Source organism: Motacilla alba, chromosome 1A, assembly GCF_015832195.1.
Source record: "Motacilla alba alba isolate MOTALB_02 chromosome 1A, Motacilla_alba_V1.0_pri, whole genome shotgun sequence".
NCBI classification, from domain to species: Eukaryota; Metazoa; Chordata; class Aves; order Passeriformes; family Motacillidae; genus Motacilla; species Motacilla alba.
Window position 1 is genome coordinate 10,343,975 of NC_052031.1, and position 27,171 is coordinate 10,371,145.

A 27,171-nucleotide genomic window follows, 5' to 3' on the forward strand; every position below is an offset into this window, starting at 1 on the left:
ACTAAAAGATTTCTAGAGTCTGTAACAAGTCCATAGGAGTAGAGATTTTTCCAGAGGAGGCAGCCAGTATCCTCCAGTTGTGCTCTGTAAGACCATAACTTTCCAGCTTAAAATGTACATCTTTATTAGAAAAAGCTGGAGTGGTGGAGGAAGGAGAAAGGGATTACCAATGAAGCAGATAAATTCAGGTAATCTCCTTGTAAAATTTTGTTGCAGATAACGCAAGTAATGTTTTGATTTCATTGTAATGAGCAAAGGTGATCTTTGGGCCCTGTATGACACCCTGTATGCTATTCTGATTACCACAAAAATGGTATTGTATTTGCTGTAGTAGATTTTTACTACTAGATAATAGATAGATAATACAAAACCAAATACTTTTTGTGATCAGACTAAGACCTGAGGGTGTAAAATGTGAGTTGCTTAGGTGTTTGAACTCTAAAAAACCTGAAACTACTGAATTTCTGTACTGTCATATAGCTCAGTATCAGACCAATTTTATTCTGCAACATGTAAGTTTTGAGATACTGAACATAATCAGGTAGTTACAGAACTGAGCGATGTGGCAGTTTGGGAACCCAAAGCCCTCTTTTGGTGTGGGACACGAGGCCAGAAGGGAAAAAAGAAGCTATTCTACTGTCATTTTCCTGTCATCCCAGTGATTACAGAATACCTGGAGAGAAAGAGGCATCAAAATACAAACACCTTTGCCGATTCAAACCAGTTTCTCTTGTTAATTGAGAAACTGTCTTTCTATGTTATTGCATACTGTGTCCTCCATTGCTCACAGTTCTCTGTGTTACTGGATCTGTTTTGTATTAAGATAATTAAAAATAAAGTTAAGCAGATTCTAGAACATAGGCACTGGAACTTGCTGGTGAGTTTTCTTACAAAAATGCTGTAGAATGTCAGTTTTCTTTATCTCTAAATATTGAGATTATTTGACATGGACTAGAACTGCTCCAAGAAAAGGTATTGTTGGAAATCTTTTCCTCCAGATGCCCTATAGCAGTCTCAGTCAATGATTCCTGACTGAGAAGACTGCACAGAAACCTCATTTGAAAATCTAGTAAGGGAACTGAAAGTTGAGTTCTTGTAGCTGCAAGGTAAATGTCTTTCCCTGTGAGGTACCTCTTTTCTTAAGTAAATATTTAAAGTCTTTTATGAAAATGGGGAAACCAGCAGGGAGACTATGGAAATTGCTTTTGAGATTATGGAGCACTTGTCCAATGCTGCATCCTACTAGAGCAGATGTGCCAGTTCCCATTTCCTTGGGCACTGACTGAGCTCTTCTGTTTTCTGTTCTACTTCATGTTAAGAAACAGAAAAAGGCACCATCCTCACCTTTTAAAGATTTTTTTAAGTTGACTGAAGAAATATTTTTAGTTAGTGGTTGTTTCTGTTGAAGAAAATGTTGGTTCATATTTGACTGGATTCCTTTGTGTTTGAATCAGCTGCTAATATTTTCAAATTTAAGTGGAATGTCAGACGTCCTTGGTAATGTGATATGAAACTACAGGAAACATCGGAGGACGTGGCCCACAAAATGAGCAGAAATTCTGATTGATCAAAGTTTAAAAACTTGAAATGAATGGCAATTACAAATCAGTTGCATTATATGCATACTGCATACTAAACTTTAATGTGGAGCATGCCTAAGACACTGTTTGAGTTAACTTTTTGTTGATAAAGGCCCTAATTTGACACAAAAAGAATATTTTTTTATATAATTTGTTGGGAGAATTGTTAAAGTAGTGCTTTGCATTATTCTGATGTTTCTAACAGTCACACCACAGATGCACTTGGCCCTTTGCCTCTTGGATTATAGGCAAGACATAGAATGTTGTTGTTTGAAAGCTAAACTAAATCAGGCTGTTATGAATTGCTAAATGCAAGATCAAACCCATAATCCTCTTTGGACAACTGCTAGAGAAAGAAGGACAAAAAGAAAAAGCAGAACTCTGTACCATATTTTTCAGGCAGAACAGAATTTCTTGATTTTTTAAATCATATTCTTGCATGCTGGCTGGTAAGTTTAAGCTATTATCTTGGGCATTAAGATAATGACACTTATCAGTAGATGGGAAATGTTAGTATCAGCAACTGAAAGAAAACACTTTGATATTTCTCTACAGATTCTTACCACCACTTGACATAAAAGTCTTGGCTGAGACAACATAAAACTAACAAGTATGTTGTGGAAGATAATAGATTGAGAAATACACCACAAAAGCTTTATGGAAGATATGTTTTTCTGTGGTTGACTTAAGGGGTAAATGCAATCCTTTTTGAAGCACTTAGGTTCTGTCACAGGTATAACCAAAAAAAAAAAAAAAACCCCAAAAAAAAAAAAGGCAGCTTCAATGTAGATACAACCATTTCCAGTAACAGAATGTAGATCCTTAGGATGAGAACATTACCATTTCTTTAAGCAGTGATTCATTTTGGGTGCATGTGCCCTGCACAAACAGAAGGCTGAAAATTCTTAAGAGAGCTGATATGGGTCCCTAACACAGCACCAAAATTATTAGCATTTAATTTTTTGATCAAAAGCTTCTTCATATATTAATAATAGTTACATTTAAAGATAAATAAATTCCTTTTTTCCTAATTTTTTTTTTCTGATTGGATTAAAAGTGTGAGTTGTTAGATGCTGGGGAGTAGCATAGTTTACTTTCATTAGTTCAAAAAAAAAGAAAGGAGGATGGGGTGAAGATTATTTTATAGGGATGTTATAGCAGAGATATTCTCCTCCTTTGTTTTTCTTTTTTTTTAAAAAGCTGAAGATTGATGAGATCTAATGTAGGTGTCTTTGTTATATTTCTAGATGTTTTGGGGACAACTCACCACTGAGAGGTGTGATTTAGCTGAATCCAGTGCAAATGTGAACTCAGTAATCAGGATGGAAGTTTCTGCAAAGAAACTTCTCTTTGGGTTTCCAGTGCGTGGAGCTGGCAGTAACTCCTCCAGAGCCTCAGCTATTGCAATTTACAGTTATTCTGAGCTTCTGCAGAGTGCACCAAGCAAAATTTTACTGGCCTAAGTGCACTCTGCTTGTGCATGAGGATCTATTCAGAGCACGAGGCTGGGGTTTTATCTATTGGGAAACCTTTGGTGAAATTTAATAAATTGAACCTGAGCATTTGTGTTCTATTATTGTTGCAGAGTCTGTAGAGAAAAATGAAAGGACAGCTGTGAATACAGTTACATGGAAAGAAGTTACGGAAAATACTATTATCTGCTCTGTAAACTATGGAGGAATTTATTCACCTAACCTTACGTGGATAAGCCATCTAATCCAAAAAGATCATCTGGGATCACTGAGTGAAATAGAAGAAATAGATCCACAGGGCAATTTATTCTCCCTATGTTAGTCATCTGACAGAATAGGGACAGTTACTCTCCAGATGTGCTCATCTGTCTTCAGAGACAATGGAATAGCCTTCACTGGTAGACTGGTTTTCATGGAATGCAAAGCAAAAATATAAATAAATATTGGGAAAATTCTGGAATTTTCTTGCAGATATCAAAGACGTTTCCACTTGCACTTTAGCCAAACATGTCTAGCCAATCTTCCTCCCTGCATTTGATACCTCTTCCTCTGGGCTTTTCAATCGAGACATGGAAACAAGATCATTGTGTTCATTTTTGCAGGAATCTTTGCAGCACTACAGACTGTTTCCATGTTATGGCCTCTGTTTGACCTTCTAATCTTTTCTGTGAGCTTATGACTCTAGTTCTGTCATACTTAGACTGGACACAACACTCACACTGAGACTTCACTGGAGCAGTGAGATGATTACTTTGTGTCACTTCCAGAACCCATTTCTTTTCACAGTTTGTGATAAGTGTATTTTTTTAACAACTGCTTTTTTCATTCAGCAAATTATGTTCTTTTTCACTCGAGCCTTTAATGGAAATATTTACAAGATCTCAGATAATTATTGGGCATATTTTGCAAAAAAAAAAAAATTACAAAGGATGAGAACTTTTCATTTTACCCTTTTACAGCATTATACAAGTCTTTATTTTAAACTGGTTTTGCTATACTTCCTACTATTTTGGTTTTAAAAATGGAAGTTCTTGTCTAAAATAATCAATTCTTCTGCAGTAGATGCTTATACCCTATTTTTGTGAGATTCTCTATGCTTTAGGGTCTGAAGACGTTACAATTCCTAGAAAATGTTATCTAAATCTAACGCCATCCTTAATCTCAGCATTTTTCTTAACAATATTTTATTTTGTTGTGTTTTTTTTTCTTCTTCTTCATTTCTTTTTTTAGAGGGTAAAAGCAGAAAAAGAAATCCTCTTCATGACTTCAAAAAAACAGGAGAGTTGATGCTCATTAAAGTAAACAAAACACTGGAAGTAAAAACGAAGCTGTTAAATACCACAGAGCAATGTGCAAAGAGATGCAGCAGGAACAAAGGCCTTTCCTTCACTTGCAAGTAAGTTATGTATCTCTTTTGTTTGTTTTTTTCCCTAAGGAAACATGTATAACAGCCTTTGATCAATGGTCTCTTCGTAATTGTCATCAATGGTAGCTTGTACTGAGAACAACCTAAAGATTGTGATTTTTGATTTCAGTGACCTTGCTCTACCTGTCCAGAGAGTGTCAGTCTGAGGCTTTATCTGAGTTGTCTGTCTTCTTAGCTTGTCCAATCTGTAATCTTTTCCACAACATTGCTGAAGAAATATACTCATGTTAAGATGCTGATGACTTGGGCTGCAATGTAGCATTAGGTGAACACTTCTGAGATTTTTATGTCTCATATAAGATGATTCTTGTCACACATCACAGCTGCAGTATTTCAGCACCACTTCAGACCACATTCTGTCTTCATTCTTTGCACATTACTCCTGCTGAAATCAATGGGACCCTCACACATGGAGCACAGATTCATGCCCTGCTGAAGTTCACTGGCAAGTACTACGAATCTGATACAATGGACAAACCTGGGCTGTGGATAGCTATCCTCCATCATCTGCTGTCTCTTAGGAACTCATCATGCAGCTGATCACTTGTCCGCCTTCTACATAGTCTCTACTATTTTTTGGAACAAATCACTAACATTTTTCTGATGTATTATACTTACATGATCCCCCTGGACTCTCTTAGTCTAGACCTTTAGCAATCAATGAAAGGCATTGCAGAAGATCTTGGAGAGAGTGGATGACTTCTGTACTGGTGAGTAATGTGCTAAATATGAGCCTGAACTTGAAACATAAAACAGTTTTGACCATTGGTACAAATGGACGCTGGACGAAATGTGACAACAAATATTCTTCCTTGGCAGAGAAGGTTCTCAACTGTGATTAAATTCTCCAGTAAGCCTTTAATTCCATTGTTGCAAGATCTCATTTGTATAATTCTGTACTCTATATGTGTAAATAATGAGCAAGTTAACCTTTTTCAGATAGAAAATATTTTCCTAGGCACTAATATTTTTCACCTGGAACAAGCCACGCCTTTCCCTATTGGCAGGGCTTCCACTGATGTCATTGCCAAAAGGATCAGGTTGTATCCAAAACAGCAAGACATCCTTGAGTTCTGATGAGCAGCAGCAAGAAGTATTGCAAAATTATGTATCACAGTATAAAATAAATTCTGAATAACTCCATGAAAACAACAATTCTATATTCTAGCATCAGTTTAGGAAAACTGTCTCAGGCCACTTGTAGTTGCTCTAGATGCTATCTTTTGTGTTCTGAAAATAAAATGCAAGTTAATGTATGTGTCTAGTCTCTTTTATAATAAAATTAATTTAGAGTCTCTCTGAATTTTTAAAATATTTTCATGTTTTGTAGCTTTTTTTTTTTTTTACACAGTGTCTGATGGATATCTTAGGGGGCAATTTCTCCTTTAATGAATCAATGCAACAACATAAAGGAGACATGAGGGACTTTGAGAGTACAGCTTGGAAAAGCCCTGCTCACAGATTACAGAATGGCAATCTATCATGCAATTACATTGCACTGAATCTGGAGAAGAATACAGATCCTGATGACTTACTCTCTGAATTCCTTCTCTCCCTGGTGGGCTTTTAGCAGGGAAGGTGCTAAAAACCTGCTTTAGCAGTAGAGGTGTAGGTGATGAGGTCTTGCCTGTCCAACCATTATGCACAGAGTGCATGGGATTTTCTTTACAGGGATCTCAGAACATTCTTGTGGTTTCCCTTTTGGCCCCATATGGATCCTTTTGTAGTGTGAACTGTTCTTTGATGCTACTGTAAACACACATTTTGCATGTGTTCCCTTTCAAAGGATCCAGTGTTTGCTAATGTTTCCCTTTTATTCCTAGGATCCCAGTCTTTAACTTCATACCAGTACATGGTTATTACAAGGTGAAATTTGTTGCCAACTTAAATGAAAACCAATTAACTTCCTGCCTGCTGTGGGAGCATTCTAAAATAAGAAGTAACACAAACTGACATTTTAAATGCTTGAAATATGAGACTTGAAATTTCCTATGTTTATTGACATTTTCATGGCTTGATTCTTATACTCCATATCCATGTAGCAGTTCTCCATCACTTGGGTCACAGCAGTGATGTTTTATTTTCTGTATGTAAGCTTTATGTAAGAATTCTAAATAGAATTGCTTTGTAAGGTAATTGTGACAATAGTACTGGTAGCAACAACGTCTGTGCCTGTGCACTGTGAGGTACACGAGCAGGAACAGTGTTAGGTTTGTTTTTTGCCAGAAAGTGGTAAAAGTAGCAGATTTCAGGCACTACAGACTTGTAAAGGTTCAGGTACTCCTTATTTTCTGGAAGCAGGGAGGAAACTAAGAAAACTTTATATTTCTTCATTATAAGTTTCTGTTTCACATGTGAGTAAATTTTGAGTATTTTATTGTTTAATCATTATTCCTAGATGGTTTTAACTCTAACACTTTTTTGTTGAAGATAATATATGTAACTTTTGAGCACAGATACTTCCTCTAATCCCTTTGCTGTCATGCTTGCACAGATATTGTTCATTTCCAACTGAATTACAAGATCCTTATCTAGACTTGTTTCTTGTTCATAACATTATTCCTAAAATCCTCCATCAAAGAACTCCTGAGATTCACTTACATTGTGTTTTTGACTTCATAAATCTCTGAGTCTCTTTTTCTGCCTTTCCTATTAGTTTTATCCAGCTGCTGCTGCTGCTGAATTGTTCTACTCCTTTGTTTCACCAACCTTAGCAGTCCATTACTCCCTGTTTTCCTACCATCATCCTTTGGGTTTTTCCCAAAACAATTCCTATGGATGAAAAAAAATCAATACCGTTACTCTTTTATTTACTATACAGGTGACTTTTGCAGGTGTGTCCATTCCTTAGCTGCAAAGTTGTCAGTCTTATCCTTTGTTATCTGCTTGGATTGTCTGTATTTACCGAGGAAGGGCTTTCAGTGTAGACAGCAGAATTTCAGTACCTGTAAGAAAATCTACAGACTACCTCAGTACAAAGAGAGACCAAAATAAATTGTTGTGATCAGCAGTATCAGTAGAAGAAAGTCCAAGAATTTGCTCAAATATGTTGACTTTGGAGGTATAAAAACCCTCCAGATTTGGGTCCAAGAAAAGATTTTTACAAACTTTTATGTGCAGAACTGGTAGAAGCCAAACTGGAAAGAAACCAAAAGGCAACTGAAAGGCAAAAACCAAAAGAATAGTTTGTAAACAGTGCATTCTGCATTCCCACTTTAGGAGGGAGGAGTGGAAATGAGAATGTAATTGGAAAGGCAGGAAAGGTCAAGGATATTTTTGTGAGTGATGGAGTTAGAGGCACTTGGATATGCTCGAATTTGAGAATCGGCCAGAAGAGAACAGAAGGCTGCACAAGGGCAGAGGGATGAAGGTTAACAGGTTGGAAACATTTGGAGTCAACAGAGTAGAGAGAGCAGTTGGATGAAAAATCTGTTTGGTGATGGAAACGATAATGAAGAAGATGTTTGAAAGAGAGAAGACTGGGGAGATTGGATAGGATCTTGTAGCATTTTTAACTGAAGCCAGCAAGATCTCACAAAGAAAGCTTGTATGGCAAAATAAATGAAGATCAAGGAACTTTTTGCTGAAGGACGCAGAGCTGAAGAATATGGCATAGCCGAAGTATGGATGAAGTGTAAGAAATCTGTGTGACTTTGGATATTATTGAGTAGTGTTAAAATGCCTTCTCAGATCAGAATAAAATATCTCAGAAGATATGGGGTGAGTGATAAAAATGTAGATTTTGTGGGAGGCTAGAGGAAATAATGTTAGTTATTTGTTATTTGGTTCAAATGAAAAATTAAGGAAAAAAGTTGCCCCCTCCAAGGAGGTCAATTGTGGTTTTAAAATCCTTCAAAATATTTTACCTATAGTTAAAGACTATCCTTTCAAAACTGTTATAGGAGAAAACAGTCTGCATTTTTCATTTCAAGTATTGAAAGAAAATGTTATTACTCTGTGGTTTTGTTTGTCTTTCTTACCCTCCCCCATATCTAGTAGATTCAGCACACATTGTACTCACTCCTAGAAAGTAGTTTAAAATAAGAGAAAAAAAATAAAAGTGAGTAAGGAAAACTTCTAGGTACACTATCACAGTTTATTTTATTAATAGAAATATAAATTAAAATGATCTTGTTTTAAACAACTCTGTTGTTCTAGGCAAGAAACAGGTTCCTTGTGCCTGAATTTTCCTCAATCCGTCAGTGTGAGAACCTTAACTATTTCAGAGGCATATTGTAAGGATAGCAAGGATCTTCACAGGTTTTTTTTTTTTCCCAGGGAGCAGCGCAACTGAGGACACAAATGCTGTCTCAGTCACATTTATCTAAGTTTTAAAATAAAGATCTTTAATGACAAGGGAACTCTTAGATTAGTGTGAACAACCAAACTGGTATTTAATGTAATGACCACATCAATTTAATTTCTTTGTTTCTTTGCTCTTGTCAGCACAGTTGTGGGTTTAAATAGTAATTTGGACTGTTTCTCTGACTTTCCCAGTAAAAATAAATCTGATGTCATTGCATGCTCCTTGGCAGGCCATGTGTCATTATTATAAACCACACAGAGATTTTTTTCTCATCCAGATTTTCTTTGCAGGGCCTTTGCTTATGACAGAGTTACAAAACGGTGCCATTGGTTATCCTTCAACAGCTTGACAAATGGTGTGAGAAAGAAGCAAGACCATGCGTTTGATCTGTATGAAAAGAAGGGTAACTGATTTATTTACTGATTTTGTTTTCCCAGCTAGGGAGGGGAAAAAAAACCCTGAGGTCAGTCAGTGATTTTTTGGCTGTAGGAACATCCTGGGCATGGATACTTTTATGCATTTTGAAAGCTGCATCTCACAGTTATATTTACACATATCCTGAGTTTTCTGTCATGGAAATTTGTGTACATACTTACTGTTGGTCAGTTTTCCAATCTACATATTAGCCTACTGTCATACATACTAGTTTCAGTTTTATACTTCAGTTTACTACTGAGCAGCTCAGTAAAAGCTTGCATGAGTTACCATTTATTACTTAGTATTGCTCTTAGGTACCTTATTAATGAGTAGGATACATAAGTCCTCAGACATGGAGTTTTTCTCAATCAGATACATTGGAAACATTTCCAGGATTTTTTTTGGGGGGTCAGATAGTGATCAATATTAGGGAAAAAAAAATAAAAAAGACAGGCATATATGTAAAAAAAATAAAAAGTATTTAAGTAGGTAAATGGTAATAAATATATTATTTTATGTGAAAGCAGAAGATGAGCTTTAGTTTTTCATATATTAATCAAATCCCTCATTTTCTTCTCTTTTATTTCAATAGATTATGTCAGAAATTGTATCATTGGAAAAGGAGCAGACTATAAAGGAACAATCTCTGTTACAAAAAGTGGTATACAGTGTCAGGCCTGGAATTCAATGATCCCCCATGAGCACAGGTAAGAGTTCAGGAGCAGAGATAATGGGAATAGTGCCCAGACAGCTTCCATAAAGCATAATTTATGGGAAAACTAACCTTAGACAACAAAATCTCTTAGGTATATTCTTGCCTTTTCTAAGAGATGCCCTTCTCCAGATCCCGAAAAATTCTTATCTTGGACTTTCTGGGAAAAGTTCTCTCCTAATGCCAGCCTGTGTGTCTGTATCTCTTTCTTTCCTGTGTTGGGGGTTTTTAGCTGTTTATATCCTTTTGATCTCTTAGCTACTGACAAAAAAAAAAACATCTGCATTATTTCAGCCCAGGGTCTGAAAGTTCATCACTGTTTTCTAATTGACTCCCAAGGAATGAGCAATTTTGAAAACCACGTTATTAGGAAGCAGGGGATAGTAGGCCACCTATTTGCTTAGTGTATAATATTGTATAGTAACTGTATAGAAATATTTGCTTAGTGTATAATATTTTGCATAGTTACTGTCAATTCTCTGTTATTAATGAAATACGTTAAAACTCTATGGAGTACTTAGGTCAGGCAACAAATCCATGGAAAGGACTGAGGCTTTTGAAATCCTTCCCTTTAGAATATACAAACTAAAATCTGAGGGAGCATGTACAGGACTTATCTTTTCAGAGTAGGATCTGGTACAGTGAGAAAGTGATGCTAAACCTACACCTTGAGAGTAAATCTAGTTGAACTCTATTGGCTAAGGTAAAAGAGAAGAAAGCCAAAACCTGAAGCCAGTAAGAGTAATGGTAAAAACAGATTCATCCTCAACAAATATTCCCAGAAACCAGTTAAAGGACTGCAAAGTACTGGTCTACTCTTTAACCACTTCTCTTTAAACACTTTTGTATTGGCTTTAAGCATGTAGATAATAAAACTTTAAGAGACAAAACCAAAAAGCCCTTTCACCCATAAGCTTGCTATCCACATTGCTGCCTTTTACTCCCGATTCTCAGGATCAGCAATTTGTTTAGGAGGAGCCAAACTAGAGATCACTGGTGAGGAACTGGGCTGTGCACTTCTCAGTCCTGTCCTGACCAAATCAATCCAGTGTGCAAGAGGATATCTTGGAACAACAATAAAAGGCAAAGGATAGTTGAATTCTGTCCTCTTATGATGTGTTACAAAGCTGAGCCTCAGGCTTAGACTTACTGGACTTGGCTCTTACAGTATAGAAGGCAGTGTCTGCTCTTCAGTTTGGGACCAGACCTGTTTGTAAATGGGAGCATACCATAAATACTACCAGATCCCACAGCAATGACTTCTTGAGACTCAACGCCTTGAATTAGATATCTTCATCTTTCAGAAGTGACAGAATTCTTAATCATTATAACCTGAGCAAAAATGAGCATTTATTCTACATAATATACATGTGACTTTATATAATTAGAAAAAGGAAAGTGTCTGGATTGCACACATTATCATTAAATTGCATGTTAATACACAGCATACCCAGTTTTATCACACACACAGTTTTATCCAATGCATTTGGACAGCCACTCTTCTATGATGAATTTTATGAGAGTGACTGTTCTCCTGCCTTGTGCAATAAGTTTAATTTTTAAAAGGTCACCGGATAAATGAGGTGGCTGCATGCTAATTTTGTTTTTTCAACATCAGAAAATATGATTTCATCATCAGAGACATGAGGGAGGTGGGAAGAAGCAGACAGTAGTGGAGTGTTTGGAACTTATTAGTACAAAAGGCTTAGCTTTGTAGGTCAGTTTTTCTCAACAGATGATTATCACAAAGTGCCATTGGAAAATAAATCCCTTTTTCATATTTAAGGGAGAAATGTATTTTAATGATTTTGAATTGTATTTCTAGGAATAATTGAAACATCTTGAAGCCTTAAACTTTTGCTTCAATCTAGCAAGTTATATTTTTATTTATTCGTATTCCATCAGAACACAGAGATTCCCAGCAAAACTCTGCTTTCTATTATTGTCATCTCCATCCTAGTAAAGATTTTAAGACTCTTAGAGAGTCTTTTAAATTAAAAAGACTAATGTAAAAAGGTCTAAAAGAGAAATGGTCAAAGAGCAGACCAATGCTTCATAGACTTTTGGCTAGTTTCCATGGCTTTTGTGTGATTGAATCTGTTTTTACCATTACTCTTACTGGCTTCAGTTTTTGGCTTTTTTTCTTTCTTTCCTTACCTAATGGAGATTAACTAAATCATCAGTTTTAGGAGTGGCCCTTTCTTACATTTCTGGGTAGATATGTACTGCAACTCATCTTTTCCTCTCTCAAGAATGTTCTTTAGTACCTGTTGAAGCCATTTGTATATTTGACCCATCTTGCATCCCTAGTGCTACTCATTCAAACTTTTTCTTTTTTTTAATGCTTTTACAGCATATCTGTTGTATTTTGAGATGCCTTTTACCTATATTTTCTAATGAGCAGAAAAGTTAAATAGAATATTCTAATATGCACTGACATACCACTTTAACACATATGCAGGTGTGAATGTCTCATCAAAAACGTTCACCTGAGGGTCTTTAATTAAAAAAAGTTCCAGATACTTACATTATAAGACTACAGAGGGAAAAAAAGAAGCACCAATTTTATAGGCAGCAGGAATGACATAAAAATTAGTGTCTTCAAGCACCAAAAATAAAAAAGCATCTTTATGTAATGTTTCCATACTGCATTGACTAGAACCACAATGTGATTAAAAAAGGTATTTTTCACTTCATTTAGTTCAAGTATTTCATTAACAGGAATAAAACTTGAATAAAATGTCATGCCAAAATGCTCTTCTTGTTTCTCTCTCTCAAAGCACTGAAAATAAAACATTAGATACTTTTAGAATAAAAGGTGCATTATTTCTATTTCCACCAAAGCTTAAATACTGATAAAAAGAAATGGAACAAATCTTATAAATCTCAAAAACTAAATTAATTAATTAATTTCAGTTACAAGTTTTATGTGATCACCTATGTAGTTAGCCCAGTATTTCAACTAACAAAAAAACCTTCATGAGACAGATCGCTGAGTTCAAGGTGCTTTCTAACTCCAGAGATTTAGCTGCTGTTTAGTATTGCTGCAATGTAACTGGTACAGAAACACCCCAGATTTGTCTGTGATGTGCAGCCTAAATGTGGTCATGAGCTGTTGAAGTGGCATTAAACAGACCAGCTCTGGGTTTGGGTTCCTTACAATGGGGTTAGCTGTTCCTTATTTTGTGGGGTAAATAAGCTAATATTATTTTTAATTGTAAATATTTATATATCTATATTATATAAAGTGTGTATGTGTCACTGTATGACATGGTTTCTCTAGATGTAAGCACATACTTTTACAGATAACTGAGAAGAAAATACCTTGATCCTGGACATGTTAAGTCAGCTGTGGTTTTGTTAAATATCTGAACACATACAATGCAATTATGAGTGGGTCTGTAAGTAGCAGACCCTAAGGTGACCACAGTGGGGCTTGTGGCAGAGCATGAAGGAACATGCTGAATGAACATGAACATTTTTTAGCTAAGAACAGCTAAAATGGCATCTGGGGAAATCACTTGTGTGAAATACAAAGCAGTCCCTGGTTTCAAGCAGTGAAAGCCTCTCAGTGAGGTGTAGCACCGACTTGGTCACACTCACATGCTGCTGATGATCAGTTCTTGCTGCTGCCTGACCAGGGATGCAAAGAGGTTTCTCTGCTTGTGGGTTTCATATAGTAGGTGGGCTCTGAGCCCAGCTGGACCTGTTGTATGTGCCAACATGCACAGGACAGACACACCTGGCTACAGACCCAATCAACCCCTATGCACCCAGAGCTCCTGAAGGAGAACACAGTGCAGGCTGGCAGGGAGTGTGTGACTGCCTCTGGCTCTGCCCTAGATAGTTGTCTCTGGACAGCTGAGGGATGGGAGTAAAACTCTCTTGAGCACGCTACGGGCTAGACAAATTGTCCCAGATTTAGGCCATTTAGGTTGAGTAATCCCAACTGAAGATGTGTATTTGTGTACGGACAGATATTTGGGTGTGTGCATTTGCTCTAGACAGGGTGGAGGGAGAAGGAAGCAGAAATGTGCTAACTGTTTGTAAAAATAGTATGATTAACCCCAACCTTTGCATGCTCTTATACTGTAATGATTGTCATTTTAAAACTAGCTTTTTGCCTTCGAGCTATCGGGGAAAAGACCTGAGGGAAAACTACTGCCGAAACCCCCGAGGGGAAGAGGGAGGCCCGTGGTGTTTCACCACCAGTCCAGAGACGCGCCACGAAGTCTGTGACATCCCCCTCTGCTCAGAAGGTAACCCAGCACTGCTCCTGCAGAAAGCTGCCTCTGCTCTGCTGGCAGCAGCTGCACAGAGCTCCCAGTAATCACTTGCTCATGGCCTTTAGAGAAAGAATAGGTGATTTCTCAGTGAAAGTAACTCATATAGCAAGCAAAGAAGTGGTTAGAGGAAGAGGACGTCTTGTGACATTCCAGTATGCTGGAAGGTTTCAGGCTCAGCAACTTTTTTCAGGTTATGGAGGAGCTTGAACAATGAAGTTGTGCTGATCACACAAATGTGATCCTTTTCTTTTTGCCAGTCTAGTCCATAGTGAATCCATTACAATTTCAGTATTACTATGTGATAAAATCATCTAGTGCCATTCCATGGTAAAATCAGCTTTTCGTCTTCTTTTTGATGAAAATATAGATACTGGATTACAAGATGAAAGCTTAAGATAAGCATGCATTTTGCTTTTTGAATAAATACTGTAAATGAGTATAACTCTTTGCAAATCCAACCCCATTTGACTTTCAAGTCACAGAATTTGAAAGACGCTTTATATGCACCATTGCATTTGTTGACTTTTAAGTTCTGTTAACCTCCAAATTAAGCTCTTATATCTTGCTAATCAGCCAATTCAGTTTCAGTCAATCAACCTATTTAAATCTTCAAGATAGGATGCCTTTAATTTTCCTGCTAATGTGTCGCATGCAGTAGCTATGCTGTCCTTAGGAAAGGAAGAGGAGAGGGAGGGAGGGAGGGAGGGAGACTGGAAGGGAGAGAGGAAGAGAAGGAGGAATAGAATAATTTACATTAATTTACATGGAGCTTGTGAGTTTGTTAAAATCTATAATTTAAAGATAAATTTATGTGAACTGCAAATGGGATATTTGACCTGGAGCTCACTTAAGGATGAAGACTTTGGTAGCTGATGTTTTGTGATATCTGTAATTCCTTAAAATAGTATTTTCTAAATGATCCTTCCTTAAAATTACTGTAATTAGGGAGTACTTGAGAAGTTTGTCTACAGTAAATTCTGTTTTGGTTTTTTTTTTTTTATATTTTCAGACCTTTCATTCTAAATTTTGTTCAGCGATGCTTTCAAATTATTTTGATAACTTTTGACCGCTCTCCCTCCATGCCCCCTACCACTTTCCCAAACCAGGACTTAGTTTAAGCTGCCAAAAGCCATTACCATCAAAAAGATACAGTATCATACATAGCTGGAAGTGCTGGATGCATAGAGACATACTGTACTGCACTGAAATTGGGATGTCACCAATATTCTGCACTTAAACTTGTCCTGCAATTTTACTGTGATTTAGAGGGATTTAGAAAAATAAATGGTGCTAATTAGATAATATCACCTTTAAAAAATACTTCTTCCTTAGCTATGTGTCTCTCTCATACTAACCATAATTAAGGTTATTAAAATATTGATAGGAACATGAATGCCTCTAGTAGCTCCCCTCTAACTCCTTCAAAACTTCAAGTGTTCTGCAAAGTGATAGAAAATTTAAACATTTGGATTAGTGCTAACAGATACAATTATATTCCAAAGGACATTACACATACCAACCCAACAAAAAGATGTCATTGTTTAATACCTCTGTAGGTTGGTATCATTATATAAGAGCAGGGACACATAACAGTTTTTTGTGTTGATTTCTTTAATTTCCGGTTTGGTTTTAGGGGATTTTTGGGGGGTTTGGTTTGGTTTTATTTTGGTTTGTGGTTTTTTTTGTTGTTGTTGTTGGGGTTTTTTGGGTTTTTTTTGGTTTTGGTTTTTTTTTTTTTTTTTTGTGGTATAAATGATTAGTGTAATAAATGACTAGTGTCCATTTTTTTCCTAGTTGAATGCATGACCTGCAACGGAGAGAGTTATAGAGGGCCAATGGATCACACCGAGACAGGCAAGGAGTGTCAGCGCTGGGATCTTCAGAGACCACACAAGCACAAATTTCGTCCAGAGAGGTAACCTCTCCTACCCCCAAGCAAGACCATGTGGTCATAACTTGAAAATTACACACATTCTGGAACCAGCTGAGTGAAACTAGCATTAGCTCAACTGAAATTTATGGAGTTCACCAGTTTTAGATGCCTGGGCTCCTGGCCCCTGGTGTAGGCTGGCTACTGACACAATGGAGATGCAGGATGGAGAGTAGAGGCTGTTTTGTGCAGTTCTGGTTACATTCCATGCCTGACTAGTGTACTAATGCTGCTACTGCTTTAATTGATCAAAAATTCCTTCCTAGTTCATTGACAGTAAATAAATAACCTCTGAATATTTCTGTATATATATTAGTATGCAGCTGCAGTCAGCTTAAGTACCTTAATCACATAGTAAATAATGATTTAAAGCAATAAATTTTTGTTAGATCTCTTAACACAATTGGTGAATATAAACTTCCAGTATTGTCAAATAACAATATCCTCCTTTTTGTAATACTGAACAGCTTCAAAGCTGTAGGTGACCTTCCATAATAATCACATTTAAGTATCCAGTTTGTTTGACTGAACTGTTTGACCATTACATCTGTTTATTCACCCTGGGAAAGGATTTAATCTTTCTGTTTAGCATGAACATGGATTTCTTTATTAGACTTGTCTTCTTTTTTTTTTTTTTTTCTTTTTTTAATTTAGGCACTGATTCACAGTGCCAAAAGCTGAGTCAGAAATAGCAAGACAGATTTCATCCCTGTTAGTGTTTGTCCTACAGGGCCAAATTAATCCAACTACAAAGGGTCATCTATAATACACACTTCTGAAAGTATTGTGGGAGGGAGAGGCTGGGAAGGGGTTAGGCCACACAGGAGGGGGTCTCTGTTCTTCTCAAACTGGACTACAGTTTCATTTTAATTTTATTCTGGATTTTAGATTAACTCCATTTATATATTGTTTTGAATAAACTTAAACTGCCAGACAAAGACTGCAGAATCAATAAAATCAGAATGATTAAGGCCTTCCACTGAAAGTATCTTTTTATATGTTAAAGTGTTTCACCAAATAAAGCATTATTTTTGTTCTAAGAGATATGGGTACTGGTAGATTTTAGAAAGCCTGATTATTCAGCAAAATATTGAGGATCTGGAGTTTTGGAGCTTATGTGGTATAATCTGTTTTTTCCCTTGGCTTGGATGATCTTTCTCATGAATAATAGCAGTCTATCCCATTGTTCTGCCACAATAAATGTTTTGTATTAGCAGAGTGGGACTGAAGATAATCTGTTTCTGAGTTCTGCCATGCACTTACTGTGTATTCTAGAATAACTCACAGAAACAGTTTTGTTCCTTTGGAGTGAAACATTTATAGAACTCATGGGTACAAACAATAATAATTTTACTGTCAGGAGGAAATTTCTTTTTTTCCATTAATTTCTGATTGTTTTGCAAAATGACTTTTCAGACTAACCACAGTCTTACGAACAATCATCTTCCTCTTTGAAATAATTCCTTCTGAGAACATCTTCTTGAAAGTTTTCAGACAGTAATAAAGTGCATTTTTTTTTTAATCAAAAAGCAATCCGTCCAGATTGAACTGACTTGAGTGGGCTTTCAGAAGAGTAATGTAGTCCAGTGCATTTCTGATACACTGATGTTAATTAGCTCTGTAAATGGTCACTAAAAGTAGCAGCAATTATACTTTAATTATACCACGGTTTTAAAATGCTGAAGGTTCTGGTTTGCTGGGTTTTTGGTTTTTGATTGGTTTTTTTTCACAGTTGTATGAGTTGAAAATAAGAGAAAAGGTCTGGAACAATGACCCATTAAAATACAGCAGTCTCTAGAGACACTTACAGTATATCATCCAGGTGTAATGTAAATAACCTGTAAACCAGGAAGGATTATCTGGATAGATTTAAATGTATTTTCATTTATGGCTTCATCAGTTGCAATGATGAAGAAAAGGAATAAAGATGGTAATCTTTCCCAATGCACCAGTCTATGTGCTCTTGGACAGTGCTTTTGGCTCAGGCTAAATGCAACTCTCTTTTCTGTCACCTCAATGAATTGTTCCACATTTACTCCCCTCAGAGGTCACTTACTGAAGCTGCTTACTGTCTGCTTAGATGTGATTGAAGAGAGCAGGAAGAATTCTCCTAAACAGCTCCTGCATGGCCCATTTCCAGCTATTAGTGGATGCAGAATTACATCCTGAAACTCCACTTCTCTCGTGTTCTTATCACAGACTCAGTTATGCCTCAGGATTGAAGGAAGACCACTGAGGATGATGTCTTGGGCATAGAATATCATAGGGGGGAAACGTTTTTTGTCCTTTTCTGCTCAAACTCAAACATCCTGTGAAAATATTTACTGCATGGAGGAAAGTAGGGTTGAAGTGTATCATAGAGGGTGAATAACTGCAGACATTGCTTTATTAGTACCCTGGTACTAATAATATTTAAACTAATTTGTATCTCTTGTATGAAAATTTACTTTATAAAAAATCAAGTTTCCAGTCTTACATCTTAAAAAAACAAAACAAAACAAAAAACAAACAAAAGGGGGCAAGAAATATTGGTGAAGAGCTTTAGATACTAAGTTTCATTTTATTTCCAGGAGAGCTGGAGATCGGCATCTGTGTCTTTAAAAAGAATAAATTTTATCTCTTTGGCTAATACTCTACTCCTTTTCTCTAGAAACTGAGATAAAGTCTTGGTTTTGACACCAGATATGTATCTTGATGTTTCATTTCAGTTCTGGCAGTGAAGTACAGCTACTGCTGTTTCAGGGAAAAACCAGAAATATGTAGAGCTCTAGAAGATCTCTGAGACCTCGGGCTCTTTCTTAGGTCGAAGAAAGGGGTCTGTGCCCAAATATACTGGGGAAGGAGGAGTGTGTACAACAAAGGGACAGCTCTCAGGGAACCCTGCATAGCCCCACTGTTGAATTGTGTGGAACAGTTTGAAGCCCTGCTATTTATCTTATTGCTAGTATTTATTTCTTAAAACTATTAAGCCTTGGCCTTTTTTATAGCAGTTGTTGCTTGCTGGGTATGAAGGAAGACAGAAGCCTCCCTTAATATTGGGGGAAGAACCATTGACTGGGAAGTCTAGTTTTGCTCTAGAAATGGACAAGTAGATCTAGTCAGTGAAAAGATATGGCTCACAGGCACTACAGCATCCCATGAAGACACTCAAAGCTTGATCCTGAAAGAACATCTCTACCTAAGTTTCAGTTAGTAAATAACCTGTATTTGATATACTGTGGTAATAAGCCATATAATATTAGGAAGGATGGAGCATTCAGTGCAAAGACAGACATCTGTGTTCTGGAACGGGGTTCTTTGCATCAAAACCTGTTTTGAATCCTTTTTGTGAGCTGTGACTGCAGGTACTTTGGCATTCCTGGACTCACCTTGGTTCTTGGGTGTTAACATGTACTTTCCATGTTATTTGACATGGAATGTGTTCCACCAGCATGAAGGCTCATCACTGCATCTACTGAGAGGCCAAACCCATATCATTTTCTGCTGTATTATTAGCCCAGTAACTATTTTTTTGGGAAATCCTTGAACACAACTTGTTCTTTACAGTTTGTTTTCAACCTAGCAGAGAACAGGGTACTGCTACTAGATCTGAAATTACCATGGTCTTGACTTCCATTGAATTACCAGTTTGGTGAGGTTTTTCCTTGGTGGTTTTGTTGTTATTGTAGTTTTCTTTACATTTTTTGAATTTTACTTAAGTCTTATCTTTATCCCTTGTATAGTTGAATAAACCTGACTTTTCCTAAGAAATGGGAGATCAAGTTGCAAATGAGTGAAAATTAGCATGTTCATTTGACAAAAAAAGCATCCTAGCAAAAACATACACTTGTAAATCATATTTTCGTCTGCTTGTGTGAAGCACATCTGCTTGCAGTTGTAAATGGATTCAGGTTCCCAAGCAGTTAACTTTATTGCTCTCTTACATACTTTTCAGGTTTTCCTCAGAGGCAAATCTACTTTTTGTTTCTTTTGCAAACACAGTTCAATAAAACTGGAAGGCCAAGACAATTTGTATTTACTAGAGAAAAAAAAAAAAAAACCCAACCTGATGCATTTATCTCCTTCAAACTTAGAGATGTTAGTATCATGTATTTATACAAAAAAAACCTACATATCTTGGACATCTGTCTGATAGTCAGTGATGGCTGTAGGAATGTGGAAACATTTAAACATAGCACAATATTATCAAGTCTTAATGAGATAAATTTACTTATTTTTCTCCTTCTTTCTTCCAGTGCTTGAAATGAGGGCATGACCAAAAATAAGCTCTGTTACAAAAATGGAGTTATCATTAATAGCAAAGCAACTCAAAATAGCTTCCATTTTGAACTCAGGGCTGTTGCACTGAAGAACCTGTTTTCTTAATGAGTCCAGCATGGCAAGCAGTATTTAGATAATCCACATTTAATTGGTCTGTTTAAAAAAAAAAAAAAGAAGGGTGGTTTAAGTGTCTGGTCATCGGTTGACAGACACAAGAGCAAGAGTTTAGCAATTAGTGGAGTTAGCCTATCCGGTACCCTGTGCATTAGCACAGCAGGGAGTCCCCTCAGCGGAGGTCTGATTCTGCTGCAGATTTGGAAAGTGTTTATATGTTATTAACTTTTTAACAGCATTAGAAGCATATTTGCATCCATCCTACAGGATCAGACCCAAGGTTAATAGGAACCAGTTCTTGTTTGCCTCTGCTGAAATCTGTCCTTTAAGTACCTTGTAGAAGGCAGTGCAGTGTTGCCAGGAAGACTTCCCTGACGCGTTTCTCGTTGTGGTTTGCAGATATCCTGACAAGGGCTTTGATGATAATTACTGCCGCAATCCTGATGGCAAGCTGAGACCATGGTGCTACACTCTTGACCCTAACACCCCCTGGGAGTTCTGTGCAATTAAAACGTGTGGTGAGTTCAAGCAAAATTTATTACTTCCTTTTCCTTTCAAAAATCTGGACACAGATATTTCAAGCAGCATAGGACCACCGCTAGTTCGTTCATTGCCCTTCATTGGCTTTTAAAACACAGCTTTCAAAGAGGGTCTCTTATTAACACTTTATATTTAATCTCGACAGTAAAGAAGAGTTGTGTGTTACTTACCACTGGAATATGTGTATGTCTTATATACTGTAAATTGTATGAAAATCAAGAACTAAAAAAGTGAGGCAACAAAATCATGAGGATCTCATGTACAGTATTAGTTTGGCTGTGTTGGACATGTGTGTTATCATTTGAGAGTATCAAATATCATTTGGTGCACACACAATCCCTCCTCAGTGTCCTCTGCTAACAACTCTTTACTGCTTTGCAGTTCTAGGCCTTGGGTCCTGCACATTATTCACTCTTGTGCTGAAGATAGAATTATTAATTTTCACATGGGTCTCTCTGTGATGTTCAGCACTCCATATCAAAGCACTCCACAGGCAATGAATTTCTTTTCCTTCATCAGTTATAAGATGGTGGTGTTTGTTAGCCACACTTTAGAGACAGTGAATTGAATCAAAGTGACATTGAGCTGTACAGTTGTAGGATGCTCACTGTGAGATGCTCTTGTTCAGCATTTTAGAGCTTACTACAACATGTTATGTCTACAAAGCTCAGGTCATCTTAACTTTGCTTGCACCTCTGAAAGCTCTATTTTACTGATAATTAGATGACTTAAATGAGAAGTAAAGGGACAATGAGGAAGGTAGAACTCTTGGTCATTCCTTGAAAACTTGAGCAAAGGAATTTTTCTATACTTTCATGGTAATACTGGGGCTAAGGCAGATGGTAGAATCAGTTTTACTAAGATTTGCTTTAAATATTGGGATGGGTGGCAAGGAAGAGGTAATAGCTCTGACGTGAAACTTTATTTGTGAGTCGTTGCTGCCTAAAGAGGGATTTTCCAACTTTGCTTAGAATTCTTATGAAACAAATTTTGCCATGTTTTCTGCCTGAATCACCAATAATTCAGAATTTTCTCTCCTTGGCTCCTCATAGCTTGGGCCAGTTCTAATGTCTTGGAGAGTCAGTCTGGTCTAATCAATTTGTCAATTTTTGAAATCCAAGGGCTGAGTAAGAATATTCTCTACCTCCTGATGTAGAGTAATTTAACTTGCTCTATCTTATATTATTGTAATTCTAGTTTAAGGTAGTTAAATTATCAAAAATATTCCACTGTGAAAAAGGCAAAGTTATTTTGATACTTTGGGCAATGTATAATCAGGTTCTCTAGAGACAGAAGAAACTTGGCAGGATCACTGCTTGTTTTGGGTCAGGCACCCGGGAAGTCACACCCATGTTGAAAGTCTTACCTGTGGACTGCAGGACTAATTCATGTCTTTGTATCGGGGCCTGCTGATAATCTTTGATAAAGGGGAAAGCTCAGACTATCTCCTTTATGAACACACATTGCTTAGCTGTGCAACTGAATCATCTTTCAATTTTTTAGTTGCTCCATTAAGTAAGGAGCTGCTGCTTTGGATTTTTGGCCTGTGTTGGTTTGGGTTTTGTTTTGGTTTGTGGTTTGTTTTTTTAAACTAAACTGTGCTTCCTACACTTCTCCAATTATTAGATAACGTATGAATCATGTGCAGCATACTGAACTGTTCTTTTCTCCTGTTACTATTATGAAAAAACGTATTCCTAAGTTACAGCTGACTGTTTCACAAATGCAACTTTTATAAACCTTTATCCTTTGGCATTTCCTGAGCTGATGTGTCAGTGTTCTGAGGATTCACATCTGGCTTTGTTGGTCACGTAAGCTTACTCCTCATGCAACTTCCAGTATCTACAGTCTGGCCTCAGCCTTATAAAATAGTTGGGTGGGAGATCTCCTGAAAACTACTGGATTATCACCTTTATCTACCAAGTCATAGCAGAGCCCTTAAGAAAAGGTAAAGATCAAAATGAAATTAAAAACAACTCCAAAACACAGTGTAATGAATTTCATATTGTGATGAAAGCCTTTTGTCTCATTTCTAGGCAAAAGTTCACTGAAGGAACCAGAAATTCTTTCCTTCAGTTAGAAACTATATTAAAATCACTGGAAATTTCGCATGTAAAACTGTATTTTCCCTGCAGAATACTGTATCTCTTTTGAAATTAATAAGGCAATCTCTATGAGAAAAAAAGTTTAAAAGTAGGGGTCATGAAAGCTTAATCCAGCAGATATTTTCAAAGGGTTTTCCTCACAGGCATATGACATTGCCCTCTATCTAAGACGTAGTGGTGCTCAACGCTTTCCTTTGTAACCCACTGAGGGAATTTATTGCTGATGCTACTGTTAAATCACCATCTTGATGGCCAGAATACTAAAAGAAATTATTTCAGTTTTCTGTCTTTCTTGAGGCTCATAAAAAAACTGTTTTCCCACCTCCTAGCAGGGAGCCCAAAACACTTGGCTATTCTGGGTTTCGGTGGCTGCTCTGTGTTTCTGATGCTGGGGCTGTTTGCAATCTCAGAACACTAAAAAGAGAACATCATGAGTTATAGGTCTTTATAGCTTTGTGGTTTGGATTCTCACACAGGTTTTTAATTCCTATGCTGAGGACTGTTTATTTAATTTACAAGAAATACTAATTAGGAAAAATGCTTTGCAAATCCAAGTCCTTGGACCATATACAAAAATGTAGGTGTCCTCTCTTTGGGGAGTGACCACAAGGCAGCATGCTGCTTGTGGCTTTTTGCTACATGCCATGAGTGCTAGTGTGCTTTATAGCCAAAATGCTGACAACAGCTCATATACAAAATTTTCGGCAAAAAAGTTGGTGGAAGGAAGCGTTTAGAAAATAAATATGGTTTTAAGACTGAAGAGAGAGAGGGCATTGTAATTTTACTTCCAAGCACAGAATGCAGCATAAAACATTGTGGCTTTCAGCCAGGGCTGTGAGAAAGAGATGACAGGAGCAATTAGGAATTAGAGATGGCTCAAGCTGCAAAAACTGGATTTGGATTAAGACTTTGGGGACCCCAGGACTGGTTTGAAGTTGCTCACATATGTGTCTGTGGTTTTGGCTTGAGACAATTTTTAGTTAGAAGAGAGGATAAAAGGACAACTAACAGAAATGAAGAAGTGTAGGACGAAATGAAGAAATGGAAGCAGTGCCAGCAAACATGAAAAAGGAAAATGACTGTTATTTTGGCATAAATGAGAACATTGACTACAGGGAGGACAGGAATAGGGAACTAGTACTGTTTTTTAAAGCACAAACGGGTAGCAGGTCCTCTGTGGATGAGCTTTAGAGAGGTGCTGAGACCCATAAAGGAAGCTACGTATATCAGTCATTTGAGAACTGCAGAGCTTTTTGGAATTACTTGTGTTAAGGACAGTGTTTCATTGATGCCTACCTGATGTCCAGCCAACCCAGATGTCTTTACTGTGAATTTAGCCTTTGCCACCAGTGGTCACTGACAGTAGTCAGGGGTGACCAGAGCTTGAAAAGCCCTGAGAAAATTCAATAAAGGCCCAGTTGGATGGGAAAGAGCAAGTAATGAAACACCAAAATTGAGACTCTAGATCTTAAATGAACTGTTGCAGTGTGCCTACAGCTTTTGGGAAGGCCAAAACCCACTAATATTAGTCATTCTTTAGAAACAGAGATTTCAACTGTCCATTTAAATACACAGTTCTGATTAAAGAGTTATTTGTTATATTATACATAAACAAATAAAAGTTAGACTCATTTAAGGTTGATATTTGTGTAAGATAAAAATGTTTATAGAAAGTGGCAGGGAAAAGAGACTGATATTTAGAGGCTGATAAAGTGTTACCTTCTATCTTGCTTTAGAAGGAGACAAAGAATAGGTCCAGTGTTCACTGTTTATGCAAAAGCTTAATCCATATTGCCTCAAAAAGGATCCCTCTCAAATCCTTTTTATCATTTCTATGATAATTTGAAAGTGAAATTTAGGAACTCTAAATATGAGGAGACTTTTAAAAATAGATTTAAAATAAACATTGTTTGAATGTAAAGCCTTGTCGTAGACACTGGAACAGGTTGGAAAGATCTCTCTGTGCTCATGGACAAATGAAGTGTATGTGCAAAGGTTTTAGGTGACAATGAGTTCTTCAGTACTCATTCAGTGATTCTTGAGCTTGGCTATAATTGATGTCTTCATTTTCTCATATGTTTTTACTGAAAAAAAAGCAAAACACTGAAAGCCAGTTGGGTTTATCTTCCATTCTTGTACTGTGCTATGGTACATTGAAGAAAACTGAACATGTAACTGAGCATGAACAACTTCAAAATGTCACTCAGCTTTCTTAATAACATTTGCAGAATTGCATGGATCACATTTAGAATCAACTTTTTAAATTGTTTTGCTACAAATCAGAGCACATTTTCCTTCTATTGACTGACACTGTAGAAGAGATGTTGCATGAATATAAGCAAGAACAGGTATTTTCCTCAGGATATAATTTAGGACTCTGTTTCTTTTCCAACTATGTCTTTTTCCACAAATAGGTAGGTTGTATTGTCATGAAAGAACATGTATTCTCCAGCAAAATCTCTACCTTCTTTTAAATCAGTGTGATTCTCACCATTGACCTAAAATTTGTGCAGGATTTTCTCCTGGGTCATTAGGATTAAAGTGTGAAATAGTCTCAAGCTGGTTACTTCAGCTGTCAAATGACTCAAGGCCCCTGCTGATTCCCTCATGCTGGTGTTGCTGTGAGAACCAGAACTGCGAGGACTATCTGTGGCTTTACACATAAGGCTCTGGATAATGTTTCATCTTTTTTAAGATTCTATTAATGCATGAGCTGGCCCATATTAATAAAGTTATCTATTTTGAAGTATCAAAAAAAGAGGGGTTTATGGGGAAAAAAGGATATCTTTGCGTTATTTCTCTTTGGTTGGGGACTTTGGAGTGATCATGTGAAGGTAGAAATACTACTAATGGGAAATCCCCTCATGTGGCTGTCTGAGTTACATGTTTAATCTTAGTCATCCAGAATTTAAAAAAAGAAAACAAAAACCCACAAAGTTCAAAAGCAGCAAAATGCTGCTAACAACTACCAAATTCTTCCATTCATAATGAACTTTCCTACAGGAGTAAGAAGTGACACTTAATCCATAAATTATAAATAGTAGTCTTTTATAAGGTGGAATTTTGTGTGATCTTTCTTTAACAGTACTTTTAGTCTCAGTTCAGAACTAAAAAAAAATTGAACTGAAACAAAAAAAATCCTGGGAACTTCCATTATGAAATATTAGTAAGTACTTCAAAGTAAGGATCACTTGTTGATTCTAAATTAATTTAACTAAATTCATACTGTCTCCCTCACTGGAACAATCCCTTGAATTTTCAGATCTTAGTTTATATTTTAGAGGATTTACTGGGGTAAGGATGGGAATTTGATTTTATAGATTTTGATCTTGATCTTGATTTTGCCTTGTAAGAGGACTGGTGAGTGTGGTCTTAGAGCTCTTTCACCAATGCTCTTCACATCTGATGTTCATGCTCAGAGTTATTAACTTTAGTTAATTTGGTATGTGGGTGATGAGTAATTAGCCTCAACAGCAAAACCAGTAGTGAATGGAGATGACTATGTGAGTTGTAGTCTTGGACAGCCTGGGCACTTCTTAGTTTGGCAAGTGCTGTATAATCTGCAGTGTCTGGTGAGACAGGCACTGCTCCTCAAGCTCTTGCCTGTTCCTGTGCACATCCAGCCCAACTTTCATTAACAGGAATAGGGAGACTGTTCCCATCATGCCTGTTTGTGGAATCGACAGATGAATGAAGGATTTCTCAAGCCTTTATTGGTAAGTTTTGAGCTTTCTGTGAGACTCAATAGCTAGAATGGGAATTGGTTCTGGGGCCACAAGCCCTCATAATTTCAGAATTAAATTTTGGAAATATTTTGGAGTCTCATTTGCCATGTTTCAAAATGAGACATTTGTAGTATATGCAGGTGGTACAGCAAGAAGAATTTGGGGAGGGTTCTGTGGACCTTTTGGAACAATGAAACTGCTTTATTAGTTAAAATTAGAATATTTTACTCATCCGTCTCATTACTAGAATTCTTATTGAGATCTGCCACAAAGTAATAGCAGATAATCAAGCTACAGA

The 27,171-nt window shown here is 36.9% G+C and overlaps 1 protein-coding gene across 5 annotated transcripts in view; it reads left to right on the forward strand.

Moving 5' to 3' along the window:
- The window catches only part of HGF (hepatocyte growth factor), a 62,920-nt gene that overhangs the window by 12,910 nt on the left and 22,839 nt on the right, over positions 1 to 27,171 (forward strand). For 4 of the 5 annotated variants that reach the window (XM_038154638.1, XM_038154635.1, XM_038154640.1 and 1 more), the window contains exons 2-7: positions 4,283 to 4,448; positions 9,075 to 9,187; positions 9,794 to 9,908; positions 14,030 to 14,172; positions 15,994 to 16,114; positions 20,903 to 21,021. In XM_038154638.1, coding sequence (XP_038010566.1) covers positions 4,339 to 4,448; positions 9,075 to 9,187; positions 9,794 to 9,908; positions 14,030 to 14,172; positions 15,994 to 16,114; positions 20,903 to 21,021 — 721 coding nt within the window. In that variant the 5' untranslated portion in view covers positions 4,283 to 4,338. The remainder of the gene's footprint in view (positions 1 to 4,282; positions 4,449 to 9,074; positions 9,188 to 9,793; positions 9,909 to 14,029; positions 14,173 to 15,993; positions 16,115 to 20,902; positions 21,022 to 27,171) is intronic. The other variant, XM_038154636.1, reaches the window with a different exon arrangement.